We start from the raw sequence: 20,010 nt of genomic DNA on the forward strand, positions 1-20,010 counted from the left end.
CTTTGTAAGGACTTCACAATCTGCCTCTGAGAAGACCATATCCCCAGTTTGCCTGCATTCAGATTATTAAGAGAGGATCACCAGTTAGGATAGCCTCAGGATCTGTGCAGCATTTAAACTCCCTGAACACTGACACACTGACTGCACACACCTGGCACAGTACCGGTCGCAAGACCTGACCCCCCACTGCCCAGCCCGGAGTCCATGCCCCTCCGCACCCTGCAGACCCATACATAACGCAGATGCCACACACATGATCTTCCAACACAAAGCAGACCTGCCAGAAGGCTCAAAGCACAGAGCTAAGACACAGCTCCACTGGCACCTTTTTGCATAGTGCCAACAGCAATGCTGCTCCTTGGGGAATGGAGCAGAGGAGAAGCTTCAGCTTTGAGGACAACAGAGGTAGCAGTTCACAGGAATTAGCCAAACTGCAACACCCAGATTTTCATTTTGCAATCTTATCTGCCTACATATTTTGATATAAACTTGAAGCAGAGATAGAAAGCCACCCTATCACCATTGCAGTAGGGAACTTCACTCTGACTTCAGATTTTCAGACTCTTCCTAGCAAGCCTACTGAGTTTATAATGTTTTCTTTAACTAACAAGTAAGCCTCATAATGCAGCTTGAGCCCTTAGAGTCAGCATGGGTTTGCTCCTTCTTCAGTAATTACCCCAGTAGAAGAGTCTTTGCATAGCAGATAAAGCAGACTTTTGTATACACCACATTTGCTAGTGGAGAGCCAAATTGAGTTCGGTTAGCTCTGAACAACTGCCACAGCCTATTCCATTTTAGCGTCATCAGGTTAACTTACTTTAACTCCAGGAAATCAAGAGCCTCATCATCCTAGAGGAGATAAATAAAAGCCTTTTCCTTCTAACTCAGCAGAGCTTCAGAACATGCCACCATCCAGAAGCAACTAATGACTCACAAGAAGCTTGAACTCAATTCCCTTAAATACTCCTTCCACTCTATCACAGCTGGTAATCACAGCTTTTGGGGCTCTTTTCCCCTTCTCTCTCCCCTCCCACCCCCAATGTTGTCCGGGTGAACAGGTCTAAGTCTGTATAGGATGAAGAGTACGTATGCTGCTAACATAAGCCTACGTAAGGTCTTTCTGTTGCTAGGGCTTTGACTCTGAAGAGTCTTTTTTAGGTGTAAGAGATAGAAAGTAGAGGCTAAATTTGAAGTGCTGGGCTGCAACGCTACAATGCTGAATGCTGCAGGGCATGGCTCTGTGATAGCCCAGTTCCTCAAGCAGTGCACATGGACATGCAGGTGTCCAAGAATGGGCTTTACAACAAGCACAAGGCTGCCTGACTTGGCCAGTAGGAAATGCTGGAGACAAAACTAGTTCCTAAATCCTACTCCTCTTTGAGGTTTACCACAATGGCTGTTAGGAATATTCTTGAGCATTCACTCTCTTGAACCCTATCTTTAAATAACCCTTTAAAAATAGTCAGAGGATTTTTACTCACTAATCCCATGCTTACAGTGTGGGAGAGGTTAGTTCAGTCCCAGCAGAGCAGGGGATTCAAGGTCTCCTCTCATAAGGGAGGGCACTCACCAGGCAAAGGCTCAGGTGGGAAGGGTCCTAGCAGCCCCCTTCTCCTCTCACTTGAAACCGTACTTAAATATTTAGTAATGATTGAGTAAGCTTATTACTCTTATAACAGTTAATGTTCCCTAAGGGAAGATGGTGTGAGGAGGCCTTGATCCACTTTATTTTTCTAATTTTCTTTTAGGGGTTTGAACATACTCTTCTCCTCCCCTATACTGTGTCCTTAAAACAAGGTTGCAGATACTCACGTTCTCTGATCTAAGAAATAATTCAGGAAATGGAACAGAGTTTGCCAGAAAGAATGAGGCCATGGCTCAGGTCATTAATCTGAGAGTCCATAACATTACAGGGGAAAAAAAGAGCAAAACATGAGCCTTCCACTTTGGAGAGTCACCAAACCATTGATATATTGGACTCAAATACAGTGTGACCTCCTCTTGCTCCTCCGGTTTGTGCAGGACCAAAAGTGGCAACTGTGCCCCGAGACTGCAGGCTAGTAAAGTCTCCCATCTCACAGAGAGTGGGGAAACACTTGTTGGTAGCACCAACACCAGTTGGTGGGCATCTGATAAACCTTAGATGTGAGGGAGCTGCCAACTTGCTCAGCTCCATCAGAAGTGAAGTGTTCCAGGGTGTGCCCCAGTGGAGGACGTTAGGCATTACAGAGTTATGATGCACAGTTAGGAAGCAGCTAAATGAGTGATTTGATCATCCGCAGTTTTCACTTGCATATCTAGAGGGCTAGTTAGGTGCCTGAATCCTGTCCATGTCATTTTGCGTATTGAACCTCAAAGATCCCTTCAGGCCCTGTTTAGGTATCACAGATGTTCTTGCTGGGGGCATGTTCTGCTGCACCTACGTTTCTATGAGTTGCTAACAAGTACCTTGGCACTGACCCTGCTCTGCATCAGATGGTCCCATTGCAAAAGCCTGGGAGCAAAACTCTCAGAGGGGAATGTCTCTCTTACCAGCATGTCTTGGTCCTGCAGTTGTGCTCAGAGTACGCCTAAAGCCTGATGAAAAATTGGGGTGACAGTGTGCTCAGGCACTAAAGTTGAGGGAGTATGTTACAAACTGGTTTGGTCTGAATGCTCACATCCTGCTCAAGGATGTGTGTCCTGGTTTGTTAGGTTTGTGACTATTGGAGCATAGAAGAACTTATTTGTCTTTGAGAAAAAGAAACTTTTAAGTATGATTCAGTGCCTACCCGCAGGGGAGGGCTCACAGTTGAACACGCCAGACACAAAGAAGCACAGTAGGCACCTAACCCCTGTCTCCTTCTTGCAGTTCCTTCCTCAGCCGGTTTTCTGAGTTTCTCAAATCTCTGTATTAAGTGGAGCCTGTCCATCTATTAGGAACCTGAAAACTCCAGCAGGGAAGCAGGAAGGTATGAAGAGATTGAGCTAATGGTTTCCAAAAGATCAAGTAATGAGGCCAATGGAAATTAAGTATCAAAAGTGGGGCCTTGAGTCTAGAAATGTAATCAAAACCTGCAGAAGAGTTTGGTGAATGTTGGGGTCAGCAGTGCAAGTGCAGAGCAAAGCTGAAAAATCTTTGAGTATCTGCGCCAAAGCACCAGATACTGCCAGAGCCAAGTGGGCGCTCAGCCACTGCTGAGCAGCGCTGCAAGCGCTCTCTCTTCCCGAAGAGTTACCTGGAATAGGTGACTTGCAGTTGCTCTTCATTTCCTGTAAAATCATCAGGTCAGAAATCTAACAGGCATCAAGATTTCCAGTTCACATCAGTATCATGTGTATCAATCCTCTGTAAAATCACTGACACAGATGTTATAGCATGTTACTGCTAGGGACAATCAAAGAGCTGAGAGTGCTCAGGATCAGAAGAACTGCAAGGCTCATACTCCCCAAATATCAATACATAATTTACAGTATACGCATTACAGTATTCCTTTAAGAACATAAATATATAATGAAGATTTCACCAAGAGCCCATGTTTTTATTTACTTAGGAAACAAGTAACTTGAATTCTGCTGGAGGTTCTCCACACAATAGACACTCCAGGAGTTGACAGTGCACAGAATTCTTGGAAGTGCCACGTTCAAAGCAAATTAACATGGTCTTAAGAGCCAATTTGAAGACAACTCTCTCACAGACACAAGGCATTGGCTGTGAAACAGAACATCAGACATCAGGCTTCGCATGACATCAGTTAGCACACTTCTGTTTATTTGCCTTTCTTCAAGAATTCTAGTCATCGTTGGGCAAAGGAGTGCATACAAGATGTACAAGAACAGATTAAAAGACTTCTTTATCACTGTATTCTGTGGCATGAAGGGCCACAAACTTTGCTTTTTGTTTTTTAAAAGGATATGTTTCTGTGCTCTGGCTGAGATGTTACAGTTCAGAGAACAACCTGAACTTTTACAGGAATTTCTTGAAATAAGTAAAAGTGAACACAGCTATTTGGTAGGCTGTATTACTGAGAAAACACTGCCAGTTGCACTAATAGCAATTTACCAGACACTTTTCAGTTTGTGAATCCCCAAGTTTATAAAGACAATAAGAAATCAGACCGCAGAGTGGTGGGTACAGAAGTGGCTGGGATTTCTTCTCCCCTGCAGCAGATTCCCACCTGTTGCCACCTGTTGTGTTTGTGTATTTCAGTGCAGCTGTGATGACTTACAACTGAGGTGCTGGTCCTAGACATATATAGCTTGCCCACAGTCTGACTTAATGCATTAGCAACTTTCATATATAATATTAAAACCCAAGATCTGTCTCCCGACGTCCTTCACATGATGCTCTGTCTGTTCACATCCACGTTGTAGGCCGACGAGCTGGAACAACCTCGGCCAAAATCAATGAAAATACCTTCAGAATCAGAGTCAATTGACTCCAAAATCTGATCCACTATATTCTCAGGGCTGGAAGAAGGAACCGGAATCAAGGCAGGGTCCCTGTCCAGCTCAAAAGACCCATGTGGGTCATCCATAGAGTGGAACAGTCCTTTCTGTTGCTCAACCGTGTTGAGTTTGCTAGAACATTGCACTGACCCAGTGCTGGGCCTTTCCTGGTCTCCTGAGAGTGAGTTCTTCGTGGCCGTCATGGAGCTCTTGGAACCATTGTCCATGATAGTGGTGAGATTGGAGTATCCCTGGAGCTCCAGGCAGGAGGTCATTTCAGAAACGGAGTGCCTTCGGATGCCTGTTCCATTGGCAGCTATGCCCTCAGTTTCGTACTCGGCTACTGGTGTCAATAATGGATTATTGTAGCTTTTCGATCTCACCACAGGGTTCTTAGCAAGGATGTCACCCGACTTCGAACGCCTGAAGTACCGCTTCTCTGTGAATAGACAAAGACCCAGATTAGTATCTACAACATCTGCAATATTTTCATGGTATCACTAATTACAGGTGTTGAAAAAGAAAAGTCAAGGCCCTAATATTCACAAGCCTTTCTTAAATGACAGGAATTTTTTAAAAGAATACATCTTGGTGGCTTTATAGACCCATAGGATTCATATTTTCTAGACTCCTTTGGCATATTAAAGACCAGAAACCTATTTTTAAAAATAATAGCTAAGATTCCCTTATATTTGTATGATTTCAGCAGCTGCAGTAAAGTATTAAATACTGTAGGACACTTGAGATGCAGTTGCAAATACTTTCATTAAGAAACAACAGAATGGGAATTTCTGTTCTTCATTTTTTTGGGTTGTAAAGGTCATCACTAATTTCTAGTAGTTGAGAAGTTAAGTGTCTGAAAGCTAACTTTGCCCCAGGTCTGGTGGAATTGAGTTCTATTTAGTTTTACCTCTACTTGTGCTTTCAAAACCTCATTTCTTCACATTAAACCAAAACTGTATTGGAGAGACAGTGCTATCAATCTCTATAAGAAAGCAGGGAACCAGCCACCCACCTAGGGAAAATCAGGTCCCTTCAGATTTGGGGCACAAGGATTAAGGCATGCGGTCTTATTAATCATTTTCGAAAAACTTAAATTGAAAGCATTGTTCAGAGACCACACAAGGAAAGAGCACCACGAGCGTTCTGCAGTGTTAACTGGATGGCAGTGCCCACAACAGTCTTTCTGGCAAACAAACCTGCACTCATTCCTGCAGAAATTTTATTAATGCTGCTGTTAACCAAGTGAGTTCTTTCCAAACACTGAGCAGTAGATGGCAGCAATTCAGCATGGAGATCAGCTATGAGTACTTTAGGACTGGAGCGCTCTCATGGAGCTAGATCAAAATGACCGTCTTTCCAACTTTTGGGGACATTTCATTGCTAAGACTCACTTGTATTAGAAAAAAAAAGTGGTGTGACTAATCTCTCTTTTTGAAGCTTTCTCCTGCTGCTGTCACTTCGCCATCCCCATGGAAGGGACACGGCTGGAGAAGGGAACTGAGTTACAATCTGGAAGTCAGCCACAGCCACTGCGTATAAACTGTCTGCTTTAAATCATGATGCAGATATATGTATCTCCTCCAACCCATAAAGTTTCCTTTAGAAATGCCCTTCTCTTCTAAGGTTATACTGAACTGCTTACCTGGACACAAATTACAGTCATATGCTGTACAAATAAAAAAAACAGTTTCTGTACTTAAGATTGCATTTTGTAGATGTTTCTGCCTCAACAGTAAAAATCAATGGAGCCAAGTTCACTTTCAGACCTTGCCTTTGTTGACCTGGCATGCAGAAAAGTTTTCTTGGTGCAGCCCTGCTAGAGGAGCTCTGACTTTTTGGTCACATCAAGGTTGGGCTGGAAGAGAAGGCTGGGTGTGCTAGCCAGATGGAGAAGAAAGGGGGGCAGTAGTCCCACAGAAAATATGTCACAGCTTTAAATCATACTACCAAAACAGCTGGACAGAACTAGTTGCATTAGTTTAAAAGTAGCAGAGATTTATGCACTCAGCTCCCTTGGATCCAGACTCACTGACCAGAGTAGGACTATTCAGGGGTACTGCTACAGGTCTGCACTACTGGCAGTAGCAAGGGGAGGTGTTCAGTCCAACAAAACCTTGACATCTTCTGCAGTCACATAATACAGAGGAACATTTATTTTCTAGAAACCTACTTCAGAGGAATTTTATTATGCTTTAGGTGCTTTTTTTTTTTTTTTTTTGGTCCTGACATATAAAAGCTTGTATTCAGAAAATGTCAACTTGAGGATATGTTTAAATGCTGGTGGCCTTTTAATGGCAAGTGACGAATACAAAGCAGTAATCTTAAACCATTTTCCATAAATAACCGGCCTAGATTTATTCACATAAAACTGATTTGTTTCTTAAATACCTACTGCAATGCAACCATTTTCCATTCAGCTTCAGGGGAAAATCAACTACTTTATAGACCATTTCTGACAAGCAAACAGATTAAATTGACTGCACAGAAAATGCACAATTTAACTCATTTGCTCCTCTGCTTTCTCCATTCAAGCAGGCTATCACAGTATTTGCATATAAATCTTTGGGTACAATTTACCACATTTCCCTTTGGATTTGCGCTGCTAGTATTTCCCTTGCGTTTTCAACAGACTGAATTAATAAATGGAATTTTCAAAAGACCCTCATCCTAAGGCCTAATCTTGCCTTTGCAGAAGTCATTGAATGCTTTAATGCTCAGGGAATCATAGACCATAAACTGGAAGGGACTCAAAAAGGTCACCTAGTCAGCCCCTCTGCCACAAGGCAGGACCACGTATACCCACCCTGTTCCTTATGGATGCTTATGTGACTTGTATATAGGCCCTCTAGTAATGGATATTCCACAAGCTCCAGAAACAGTTTATTCCAGTGCCTGACAAAGGTGACACTGGAAAGTTTCCCTTCCGTGGCATCTGAATTTCTCTTGCTATGTGGAATTCACTCTGCTTTGCTTCTCTGCAGTGGCATGGAAAAACGTTTTTTACCTTCCACTCTGCAGAAAGCTTTTACGCGTTTGAAGGCTTATCACTTAGTCTTCTCTAGGCCAAATTCCCATTCTCTTTCCTGCTTTAAACCACTTTGCACAATCTTTGTGCACTGATGAACAGACACTACTCATCACTCTAGAAATAGCTTTCTTTTTCTTCTTCTCACTGCCCATAAAGCACCCTGTGTTAAACCCTTCATTAAAAGGTACAATGGAAAAGTTAAACACACCCCGGATTCATTGATTTAAAGTAATAAGCACGATGTTACAATGATCTGCTTTCATCTGCTGCCACTGGCAAGTTTCACTGTGATAGAGCACATCTTCAGCCTTCCTTATGAAAGAGCATGGCTGTGTTGTGTCAGTACAGGAGGTCTCCTCTTGTGTGGGCCCTGGCCTTGTGTGGACCAAGCTTTCGGTGAAGTGCTCTGTGCTCTGTCAGATAAAGCCTCTATTATTCTTACCCAAAATACAAGAAGAGTGTGTGAAGGGTCCATCACTGGAATACAGACCATATGTGCCCAAATAAGGAGAAACGACTTTCTGGATCAGTGATTCCAGTTTCAAATAATCTTCAGTCACACCTTTCGACTCATGAACCCCCTGGAAGAGAGAAAACACCCAAGGTGAACACTGTCTCCTCCAGCCACAAGGTTTCTTTGCTCACCAGTGTAGAGAGACAGCAAGCATTTTCATTACATTACATTACATAGCAAAGGTACACTGAGATGTGCTATTACAGCTGATTCCTTCTACTCTAAAACCAAGAGATGTGAATCAAACCGGAGAGACTCACCATGCAGGCACTCCACAAATGCTCAGAGACAATATCTACTTCCAGGAGTTTAAAAAGGTGCATCCTGCTGAGTGCAAAGGCACTCGCTCAGGGACAATGCAGCATTAGCTCTGCGAAGATCAATTAAAAATGTCCCTGGGCTTTTTGTTATTGTAAACTTGTATGGACTACCTGAACGAAAGATGAACTACCACTGGGTGCTGCACCAGAGGCTGGTACCACAAGGTGTCACTGCCATCTAAGCAATACCAACAGGAGTAAGGAAAAGGTAAAACCAAGACTGAAATATCTCTTTCAAGATACTTTCAACAAGATATATTTACAGTGAAGAGGTTTTATATCCCTTTCTTCACACCTCCTTGGCACTTGTCGTTATCCAGGCAAAAGTCACATTAAAACTACCCATGGTAAGATTCACCCATAGGCAAAATCTTTTGCCCTTAGCTCTTAATTATGCCCTTCCACCCAGGAGTGGACTTATATGGTTGGGGAGTTACCAGGTAAATGCTGGGAGCTGTAGTCTCCCCTCCACTTACTGGTGCCAGATGAGAGCCCTTTATACTCATGTGAAGGATTCCACTTGTTCCCCAAAGCATATCCTCATTTCAGTGTGTCTCTGTGTAGCCGTATGATATATATTTTGACATATCTTCTTGTAAAGTTAAGATCACAAATGTCAAACTCAGTGGGAATTCTGCTGGAATTCAGCAGAATTTCAGATTTCACAATATCTCTGAATTGTTGTTAAAAGCCCAATCAACATGTTGGGATCAAAGAAGCCAGAGAGAACTATGCAGATCAAACGAGTAAAATTGCAACACTTCCTTCAGTATGTGAAAGGATCCTGATGTTCAGGATGTATTTGTTGCTTAGTATGATTCCCCAAAAAGTGTCTACGAAAAAATATCAGCCTGTAATGTGTTTGTGAATGACTTGCTTCACCTCTTGGCTGCTGTGCTGGCTGAATGACAAGGCTAGCCACGTGGCATTATTTATGCTCCTTCACTTGATAGAAGTTTGTGAATGAAAAGTAGTAAATAATGGCTAACCAAGAAGAAACAGTTCAGTGGGTTTCAAATAATGAATAACAGTCTTTGGAAATGTGCTATGTCCTGTAAAACTTTCAGAGATTCACAAATACAAATAGGAATGTGAGGGCATATGCAGTGAGTCTGAAAGCTTGCAAGCACCAAAGTAACTGCAGAATGAACCCATAGCCTTTTATGCTATTCAATCAATTAAAAAAAGATAAAAATAACCTAGAAATAACTCAGGAGGCTTAGTGAAGGTACACCTATTATTTCAAAGTCATTGCTAGCATGGTTCATGATCATATCAAGTTCATAACCCATTGGCAAAGAACGACATTATCAGGCCATCAGTTCCAGGTTCCCACTCTGGTTATCTCCAGACCCAGTTTCCTAAATGTGATATACAGTACTAGTGGCAAAGGTAAGTGCTATTTAGTATTGCTCATGCCCAGACTCTGGGGTAAGGCTTTACTTTTCTGCTGTCTAAGTACTTTTAATTCTTGTGAAAGAAGGTAGCTAAATATCAGCTGTGGAGAATGAAACACGGTAATTCACTAGTACCATGCTGCCCACAACATAATTCTTACCATTAGCAGAACTATGATACTGTACAAGTGACAAAACTGTCCGTGCCCGGTGGCATCTTAACACTCCTGTCAGCCTTGCATGCTTGAAAAGTTTTTTTGTTTTCACACTTGGCTGTAAATTACCTGTTCTGCTATAAATTCCTTCTTCCTTGATTAACACCTCTAAAGCATGAGCTTTATTCTGTAGTAGACTGCTACTCTCTCTGGGATAAAAGGCGGCTCCCAGCAGCTCGAAAGGTGCTTGGGCTGAGGTAGGTTCCCTGGGTAGATGGAAACGGAGCGCACAGGCTCCAGCTGACCCTGCTTTCACACCAGGGCAGGGGAACAGCTTTGGTTCCCTGCGCCCAGGCCGTGCTCTCGTCTCTCAAACTCCCAGCTGCCTAACAACTTGCACCAATTTCCTCTTCAGTTTTGTCCTCAAGTTCTTTTCTTTCTCTCAGTGATATTCTCCACCCTTGTTTTCACTTCAGTTTATCTTAGTTCCCACCTTTCAAGTGAAGAGACCATAAAATACCATTTTTACAGTGTAAAACCTTCTACTAACGTTAACACAGCCAGCCATTAGTCTTATTCCTCAGTTTTGCAATCATTCACGGGAAGCTTTCAAAACATACTGAAAAGTCATAAAACATCTGGCTTTCACCGGAGCTGTGATGACTTCTTTTCTGTTCCTTGTCTTGGCACGAATATGTTGTATCCACCTGCAAGATCCTTCCTGCATTAACTATTGTTACAGGCCTTCCTGAAATCACTAGAAGGGGCAGTCCCCTTAAACCATTTTATAAGTGCTGCGGTGTGTACGCAGCTGCTGTTAGAGCAGTAGTATAGCAGGTTGCAGACCACACAGTGAATGTGTAAAATCGTGCCGCTTCTGCATTTCTCTCTGCTGTGTTATTCAATGACAAACTTCTTCCTCCAGAGCCCTCTATTTATCCAAATACAACAAGTACAGCCCAATATTCAGCGAAGACTATCTCAGCTTTCCAAACCCAAACTTTCCATATGACCTGAAAAGCACCATCACTTATTTACAAATTATCTCAGCCAGAGGGGCCCAGTGGAGCGCATACAGGCTCAGAGCAATCTGGGGCCACTTCCACCTGGCCCGCAGCCTCCTCTCAGGGCAGCGAGGCTCTTTAGTCACTGAATGCTGCTCAGGAAGCCAAAAGCTTGTGCCCAGGCATAGCCTGCTACAGAGCAAGCTGGTCCCTGCTACAGCTGTATCAATGGGACCCCAAGGCACAGAGGAGAAGCGCATTACAACCGGGATCCGGGCTGTAGGTTGTCAAAGGTTAGGTCATGAGATATAAGCCAGCCCCTGCTTAGCTTTAAAAGCTGATAAGGTCATAGCCCAGAAAGGAGGTAGCTGCAGGCATACAGGCAGCCTACAATAGGTTAGCTAAGATACAACAAGGAAACTAATAGAGGCAGAAGAGTTCCTCGACCCTATTTGAGAAAATGCAACTTTCAAATTCTGCATTTGTTTCGTTACAGAAATCCTCAGGTTTTGCTAGTGCTGCACAGCAAATGTCACTTTGGATCCAGCCGAACAGCAGCCAGAGGTGGGACTTGCTGAGCACAGCTGGGCCAGCTGTGAGCTGGTCATCCCAGCGGCTGGCAATAGCAAGCCCCTGGCAACATGTTTCAGTGGCCTATATAGCCCTGCGCTGGCTTACAGTGTCCACGTGGTTATCATCTCATTAATATTAATATTCCGAACAGCCAGGTTAGAGAAGGGGTCGGAAATGATGACTGACTTGCCAATTATTGTTATCCCAGCAGTGATACAGCAGTACAGCAGCACACAAACCTCACTTGCAGAGTTTACTGTCCCTCTCTGCCCCTGCCCACTTGTTCCCACTCCATCACATACTGCAGTTTTCTATCCCCTTGGCTAAGCAGGGGTTTACCCAAACAGCTAATTTGGCACTGTCTAGGTCTGAGGGGGGCAAGGAGTTTCAGTAAGAAGGGTGTGTGTGTGTGTATCTATATATACCCATATAAAAATGTGTATTTTAAAAAGCACCCTATCCCAAATTTTTAAGTAATTATGCTTATAAAGGCAAAATTAACTTTAGATTAAAGCCAATTTGGGATTTTTATGCATGTCATAATGGTTTCTGGGAAACTGATGGCAGGATTTAAAATTCACCAATATAAAAAGGTTATTTATTTTCTTGTTATTTTGGCAACTCTTGGTTCTTCTTGTACTTACTGCTTGATATCTTATCTGTTTGGCATGTCGATATACAGCGATAAAGTAAAAGTCAGATCTAGCAGGCTGGCTGCTTAGCTTACAGGAAGCCATATCATAATCTGGAGAAAAAAAATGAAAACTTGGAGCATTAGCAGTAAAACAGAGGCTCTACCCTTATCTTTAATGCAAAATTTGCTCTGCAGACATGCAAAAACTTACTCTAAAAGATATCCGTGACCTTTTAGGAACCCAATTTCATTTTAGCAGGAGTTTCACGCTTCCTTGAGAGTATTAGATGTATCTATTAAATTCCTGTCATAGGCTTTCCCTGACCTATTTATTTCTTAACTGAAGGCCAAAATAGTTCAGTATCAAACAGTTGCAAGTGCCTTAGCATTTCTGGAAGAGTGTACCTTCTGGATCAAGTCCTGATTTTGGTTACACTGTTTTGAAATGCAACTGTCACCTCATTCTATTTGGAACGTTAATAGTGTAATATTATATCTGGAGACAGGAGTCTGCCCTACTCCCTGTCATCTTTCAAGACATGGAATATGATGCTTTGAGTCCTGAAGATGTGAAATCCTTGCAAATGGAAAAGGTTTGTACTCAGCATCAAGAAGAGAGATAAATATTTCAGAATATAACACAGTATCCAGACTGCTTACTTCATTACTTCTGATTAAATCATTTGGAGATAGAGATTGTATGTAGTAGTTTGAAAGCATTAAAAGGACCCAATGCACCACTACTTTTGACATGCAGATCCATAAACATTCCCAGAAGGGTCATATACACTGAAGATTACAGGTTATTGAGTTAGGTATTTTAAGATGTTACTGTCCTCTCAACTGGAAGTTGCTATCCTCTCTGTTAAGACAGGGTTACTGGCCATGCGCATAACCCCCATCACTACATTAAAGTATATTGTTTGAATAAAACATTCCTTGTGTTTGGGAACTTCACGAGTCAGAAGTGTAAGTCATCCCAGTCAGAACAGATGCACTGATCTGCTCGGGCTTCCACCCTGGTTAGTTCAGTGAGCTAATCACAAACTCCTATTGAGTTTTTAAATGACACAAGGACTTCATATGAAAACAAAGGGGAAAGAATAGGTGATATATTCTTCTTTTGGCCCTGCTAATAAGCAGACATATTTAGAAGAATGGCGAGGGATTTAGTAAGCCATGTAAGCCCACAACCTCCTTTTAAAATTTGTAGCAATTCTCTAAGCCTCAATGTGGTTCTAAAATGGACACTAGCCCAGGCAGGCATTTAAGTACCTGAAGAATCCTCCTTAAACACAACCTTAAAACCTGCCTCAGATTAATGTTTATAGATTTAACTTTTTGCATGCCTTACAGTATAAAGAGGGGTTGCTTTGAGGATTTTTTAAAATGAATAGGTGTATTAACAGAAAATATTATTCAGCCATTATAAACATTTTATCTAAGTGTAAGCTACATGACTTGCAAAGTAGCCAGAGAGCTAATACCTATTATGGTAGCATTCTCCATAATTTTCCTTTAAAAAATCAGTATCAAATTTCCATGTTTTATTTTACCATGGCAATGAAATAACTGTAATCACACCTCTTTATTGCTATATTCTATTATATATATTTTTAACACCTTGCTCTTTTCTTCATAAGCAGTGAGCACCCATACTGCCACTGAGGCTGGCAGAACTGCTATCAATATAACTCAGCATGAGTAAGATGCATGCGTGCCTGCAGCCTCTGCCCCTGTGCAGCTAGGCAGTCATTGCTGCATACTCCCGAAGGCTCCATCTCTGTCTCTTTATTCATCACAATAATTGAAATCCTTTTCTTTTTGGTTACAAACATACTTAAAATATAACCTGCTAGCATAAACACTTCCAGAACGAATGCACTGAAGAAATACGTAATGAGGCGACACAGTACTTAGAGCCACATTGCTAGTCCTCAGCAAATGTCCTAATGACCATAAACGCCAACGCGTCATCCTCAGCCCATCAAGGAGGTGCTCAGGCTGTCTCAAAGGATCTCAGAAATTAATCACCCACTTTCCACCATTTTTCAGTTAGTGTTGGCCTCTTAGCTTCCTTAGGCTCCTGTAAGAAAGCAACTCGCAAAGAAAGTCACAGCCATGAAAAACTGCTTAGGCTGCTGCTAGTCTGGTATGTCTCATTAGAGAGCGGACACAGAGGTTTGGGCTTCCCATGTTCCTATAAGTAGATGGAGAACATCTTACAGTAAAGAGCTGGCTTGTGAAACGTGGAAATGGGACAGAAAGGGAGGAGGTTTAGTGTTGTGTAGTGCTTATGCCTCTCACTTCTCACCTCACAAGCTGAATGCAAAGCTGCATTTCTGCTTTTTACCTGCATTGGGGAGCAAAGAAGTGCTAAAACTCTAAGATGGGAAGTGCCTACAGTTAATAACCTGCCCAGGGAGACTAATAATGAAACAGCCCTAGGAGCAGTAACTACTAGGCAACAGAGCAGGCTGCATGAATTTCTGCCCCATTGCTCTTTGGGAATTACAGCCTTCAAGAGCTATGCTGTGGGAACCAAGCTCTCACACACATGTTGTGTGCATGCTTGGCATGGCACTGTGTGCTCCCCTGCCCCTCAGAAAGCAGCCTTAAAATTCACCCTTTATCCCCACATAATCAAGCAGAGTTCCCACCATCAAAACCACCTGCATATGGGATAAGAATTCCTCACCAATATACATTAACTGTTTTTTTCTTCCTTCCTAATGAATATCCACCAACCAATATCCACCATCCAACCACCTCAAACTGTGAAACTACCCCCTATTGCTGCTTCTTCCACATAAGGCTCAAGACATCTACACGAGTTAAATCATGGGACTTCAAAACACTTCCTCATAAGTACTTCCTAGCACAGAACTAAGTAGAACAAAGAAGAATTTTTCCTCTATGTACTTCTGGCTGGCAGAGCAGGCACAAGGGAAAAAAGGCATATTGACCACTTCCTCTAACTTTGTTGAAATCTTGGAGATTCGTGGATTACACTGGTGGAAGTATGACTTAACCTACAAATCTTGCAATGCATCACCCTCTTGATGGCAGGCTAGGGACCAGAAAAGAGAACTTAGTATATAAATCACAATACTTGGGGAGAAAGAGGCTAGAGCTAAATCTGTCATTTCTTCTGAGAATCAGGCACATCTGAAGAGGATGTCTTACGCACACCAAGAGGCTAGAAATAAACTTAGCTGCTGGCTGTTCTTTTTGCTACCTGCTTCTCTTGGTTGCCTTCTGTTGATGCTTGCTTCATGTTATTCCACTTTAGTGTCTTAGCTGGGTCTCCACATGGCCATAACTCTTGTATACCTGATTCCTTTTGTTTTAACTCTTCAGCTCCCTTCACTTCTCCCCCTTGCCGTCTGCTCTATCCCAATACTTCACATCAGTCCTGAGCTCCTGGAGTCTCTTTTAGACCTCGTGCAAACACCAGGTCAACTGCTGAGCTCCTCTGCTGAGCCTCCCTACGTTCATCTTTACTGCAGGCTGCTTCAGTTCTGGACTGGAAGTTGCCACATGCAACTTATTTGTGTGTGAAATACTCACTCCTCACTCATTTGTGTGTGAAAAAAACATAAACCACTATTAAACACCAAACTGCTTCTGACTGTTCAACAATAACTTCATGTTTTTCTCAGCATTTATGAAAAGGTCACAGGTCCTTTAAAGTTTTCAATTCTGACTAACAACATTGACCACTAATAACATCCAGAAGAGGTGGTCTCAGTCAGATGCTTTTCACTTCCCTCTTTACCACAGAATAATAAAAGCCATTTACATGATAAATTATACTTGCACCTCTGAAAAACAATCTCCAGCATCTAAGCGCGCCCCAGCAACTGGACATAAGGATGGGAAATGCTTCACTCCAGCCTGCAACTTTAGATGTGCTGATGGATACACTGGTAATCGAGTAAATAACTGTAGCACTCTTAAATGTTTTAGTTGATCAGGATGTTTTCACAAGTGCTGGCACAGAATATTGCCTCCTATTTCAACCATGACAAACTGCTGTATGATTTTTGAATGAACAGCAAAACAAAACAAAATAAAATAAAATCTGTCTTTCCCTAGGTCAGGCTGGGCAAAGCAAGCAGGTCTTCTGAAGCTAAGCCCAGAGCTCTGCCAGAGAGCAGCTGACAGAGCACTGAGGGAGGCACAACCCTTCCTAGTATGTTGGTGCAGCTCTACCACAGGGGACACGGAGCAGGAACAGCTGAGCGCCAGATCCTGAGCAACCACCTACCAGACTCAGGAAAGCAAGGAGCAGAAGCCAGGCTTCTGGATTATTTCATAAAGTCATTTTAGCAATCATTACTCTTGCTGACTTGACAACCCAAAGAATGAAGTCCTCTGTCCACTGGACAGGAAGGAGCTGTGTATGGTTCAGTTCACTGTCCAAACACCACACCCTGAGCCTGGGTGTGCTGGGGCGTCCTTAGTCTGGGTCGGTTGGGGTGTCCTTAGCCACTGGCCTCCATCCTGGCCTGCCAACAAAAGGCCTGGACCTACGGCCTGCTGACGCAGTCCTGATCAGGTGCTGCATGAAAGGAAACACACTGCAGGAAGTGTTTACAGGGTCAGGCCCAAATGCAGGCATGTCCTGGGCTCGTAAGCTGCCCTGTCTTAGGCACACAGGAAAACAGCTAAGAAATGTTACTATTTTTTGCTTAAAGGCAGCAGATTCCTTGGAGAAAAGAAAAATGCTTTAAGAAAAGCGTTTCTTTCCTTGACTGGCAACAGACCACAGGTCAGTATGACTGGCAGAAACACACATTCAGTGGTGATACTCTGACAAATACTGGATATTAATAGTTGCCCAACTACTCACAGGAAAACCTGAAATTAAAAGTCTCAAGACAGACACCAAATAATATCTATAGTGAAAATGCGTGTTATTTAGACAACACTGCTGGCAGAGACTTGATAAGGGTGTGCAGACTGCTGTGCACACCCCGGTGACCACACAAACAGCAAGATCTGCTTCTTAGTTTAGTCAAAGAGATAGAAGCAGCCTTGCTTGTAGGAGATGGGGTAAACGGTGTTCTCACAGGCCATGATTAATTGTTATCTGACTGGCATATGTAATGCCTTTCATTGCATCATATCCAACCTCACAAAACTTGAGCAACACAGCAGCAACCTCGACTCAGTGCAGGCATGAAATTAGTGTGAGGAAGAAGTGGAGACCAACAGGCCACTGGTTCTCTCTGTTTCCACCACCTGTGGTGGAGCAAAGGCTCCCAGTTATGCATCCCACATATGCACACATTTAATATCCTGCAGCTTTTCTACCTCAGATGTATTATAGCATCATCTAATTGTTACTGACCATCCCAATACAAACAGTCAGGATAAAAATTAAAAGAAAACATATCCCTGAAAGGCCTTATTCTGCAACGCTCACACACAAAACTATGGCAGCAGAAGTTATGTCAAGGATTACTTGAAGGAGAAAAGGCTTTAGGAGTGGTCCCCACATTCACAGAATTTCCATTATCTCTAAAGCGCTCTGACGCTTTAGAGAGCCAATTTTTTGACTCAGTCCACCTGGCCTCATGCTTTGGAGGCGACTGCAGCGGCTGTTGGAGCACTGTATGTTGCTGCCCAAGCAGCTGAATCCCTCCTCCTGCACACAGCTGTTCAGAGCTGCTGCTCTTACTGCACCACAGAGTAACGTCGTGGGGGGCTCCCACCCACATTTCCTTCAACTTCAGCTGAACTTGTACAACACTGCAATGAAAAACTCAAGGATCTTGTTCCTATAGCCACTGCAGTGACTGGCTAGGCTCCAACATGAAATCAGGAAGCCCTCAGTGCATGAACACGTTGGGCCCCCTCACCAGCATTTGCCCCCACTGCTCCATGGGAATCCAGCCTGCAAAGCAAATCCCTCAGTATTACACAAATGGAGCTTTTTCTATTGCATTTTTGGGGCAGCATCTGGCCTTCATTTACATACAGAGTCAACAGATTGATAAGTGATTCTTCTCAGCCTTTGTAATCTTCACACCAAGGAAAACACAGCACATAAAATCAGCCATATAGTATCAGGCCAAAAGTTCATGAAATTCAACATTTTGTCACTAACAGTTATAAGTAGGAGAAGTGTATGGAAAAAAAGAAGAAATAGGGCATGCACAGTGTGGGCTTTCTTCTAGAATACTGTGCCTGCTTCTGACAAGCAGTGATTTAAAAACTTGCTGCATGGGAGTCTGCAATAACCCTTAACCATAAACAATCTGTGCTAGAAATTATTTAACCACAGAGATGGAGATGGTCAATAATTGATAGGATTACTAGTTTCCAGAATTTAACCACAGAGATGGAGATGGTCAATAATTGATAGGATTACTAGTTTCTAGAAATAAAAAAACAGCTTAGTTACTGAATCCCCAAGAACAGGGAAGAGGATGGATTTAAGTACTTTCCTCATGTAGTTGCATCTTTCCTATTCAAGAGGTAAGCAAGTGCAATGCTGACTTCTGTTATCCTACAGAGAAGGATCAGACTGCTGGCAATAATTATTCAGCTTAACTCTGAACATTAGCTGCAGTTAGTGAAACTATTCTGAGATACATCAAGTGGTGGTCTGGCCCAAGCCAGCAAGGTTGGAAACAGAGTGCGAACAGATATGAAATACAGATAATGACAACTTTTCCAGATATATTGATGAAATCCTGATGCAGTCAGCAGAATTCTCCTGTTAGCTTGAATGGGGGTCAGGATTTCTGGAGGAATCTCCATTTGACAGCTAGAAGTTCCATAAAAAAACTGAGTTAAACTTTTGGAGCTCACTTGTAGAAGGACTACAAGATCAACAGCTCCCTTTTGACAAGACAGCTTTGTTTCTGTTTTGAGTCTGTTTCCTAAAGGTTAAAAAATGTCAGGGTTTTTCTACCTGGCATGAAAGTACCATGAGTCATTAAAGAAACCTTGGAGGAAGTGAATGAAATTTTCTGTCCAGGCTGGCAAGCAGGGACAAGTGGGTTAGAAGCAGGACCTGGAAGTTTAAACTCCTAGTCCTCCCCACTAGTTTGTTTCTGGCTGAGGACTAGGAGTTTAAACTAGGAGTTTCTTTAATGACTCGTGGTACTTTCACGCCAGGTAGAAAAACCCTGACATTTTTTAACCTTTAGGAAACAGACTCAAAACAGAAACAAAACTGCTTCAAGCAGGGACTAAATTTTGCTTTGCCTGAGTCTGTGTTGACTAAGCTGAATCTGATCCGCTTAAACCACATGGGTCCTTTCATCCATGGGGGCTTCTCTGCAGCAATCCAGAGGCAGTGAGAAAACATACGGGGGTTCGGGGAGATGGAGGCGCACCTTTACAGGCTGGAACAAGCTGGAAGGAAAGAGTTTCCCCTCTCTGGGAAAAACCACAACCTAGTGGAGGCTAATAATCCATGACGGATTGTCTTCAGCAAAGCTCTAAGAGTATGCTCTTGTCTGTTTGCAAACAGGTATATCTGGTGCATGGAGGAAATGTACAAAACTGTACTCACAGGGCAGATAATTACTGTAAATAAGAATAACCCCAGTTACGTTAATGAAGTTATACTGGTTCACACCCGCTGAAGGCCATGCCCTATATGTGTTACATGTCCATTTCTAGGCACTGGCATGCTTTTAGCATGTGTTAGACTTATGCAGCCATACATTTCATGGTTGTATCCTTATGAGACCCTGGCAGTGTTGCCTCACATCATTTTTTCCTCACATCATCTTAGCCTAAAACACTGGCATACTGGTAAAGTCTAGAATATTTGAAGGGTTACATCATGCCTGGTCTCATCTCTACCCCTTTCTTTTCTCATAGCAACAGTGCTCACAGGAGGGAGAGGCAGGGAGGCTTGCCATGGCAGTATTGACAGAAGTCAGCACTTCACATCCCTGCGACTGCCTCAGAAATAAAGATCTTGTCACTT

General features: G+C 42.8%; 1 protein-coding gene across 5 annotated transcripts in view; it reads right to left on the bottom strand.

The window, feature by feature from the left end:
* Positions 1-3,500: 3,500 nt before the first annotated feature.
* The window catches only part of PRR5 (proline rich 5), a 94,859-nt gene continuing 78,349 nt past the window's right edge, over positions 3,501-20,010 (bottom strand). For all 5 annotated transcript variants that reach the window (XM_067305358.1, XM_067305349.1, XM_067305342.1 and 2 more), the window contains 2 exons: positions 7,902-8,040; positions 3,501-4,867 (listed from right to left, as the gene is read on the bottom strand). In XM_067305358.1, coding sequence (XP_067161459.1) covers positions 4,317-4,867; positions 7,902-8,040 — 690 coding nt within the window. In that variant the 3' untranslated portion in view covers positions 3,501-4,316. The remainder of the gene's footprint in view (positions 4,868-7,901; positions 8,041-20,010) is intronic.

This window comes from Apteryx mantelli, chromosome 1, assembly GCF_036417845.1.
Source record: "Apteryx mantelli isolate bAptMan1 chromosome 1, bAptMan1.hap1, whole genome shotgun sequence".
Taxonomy (NCBI): Eukaryota; Metazoa; Chordata; class Aves; order Apterygiformes; family Apterygidae; genus Apteryx; species Apteryx mantelli.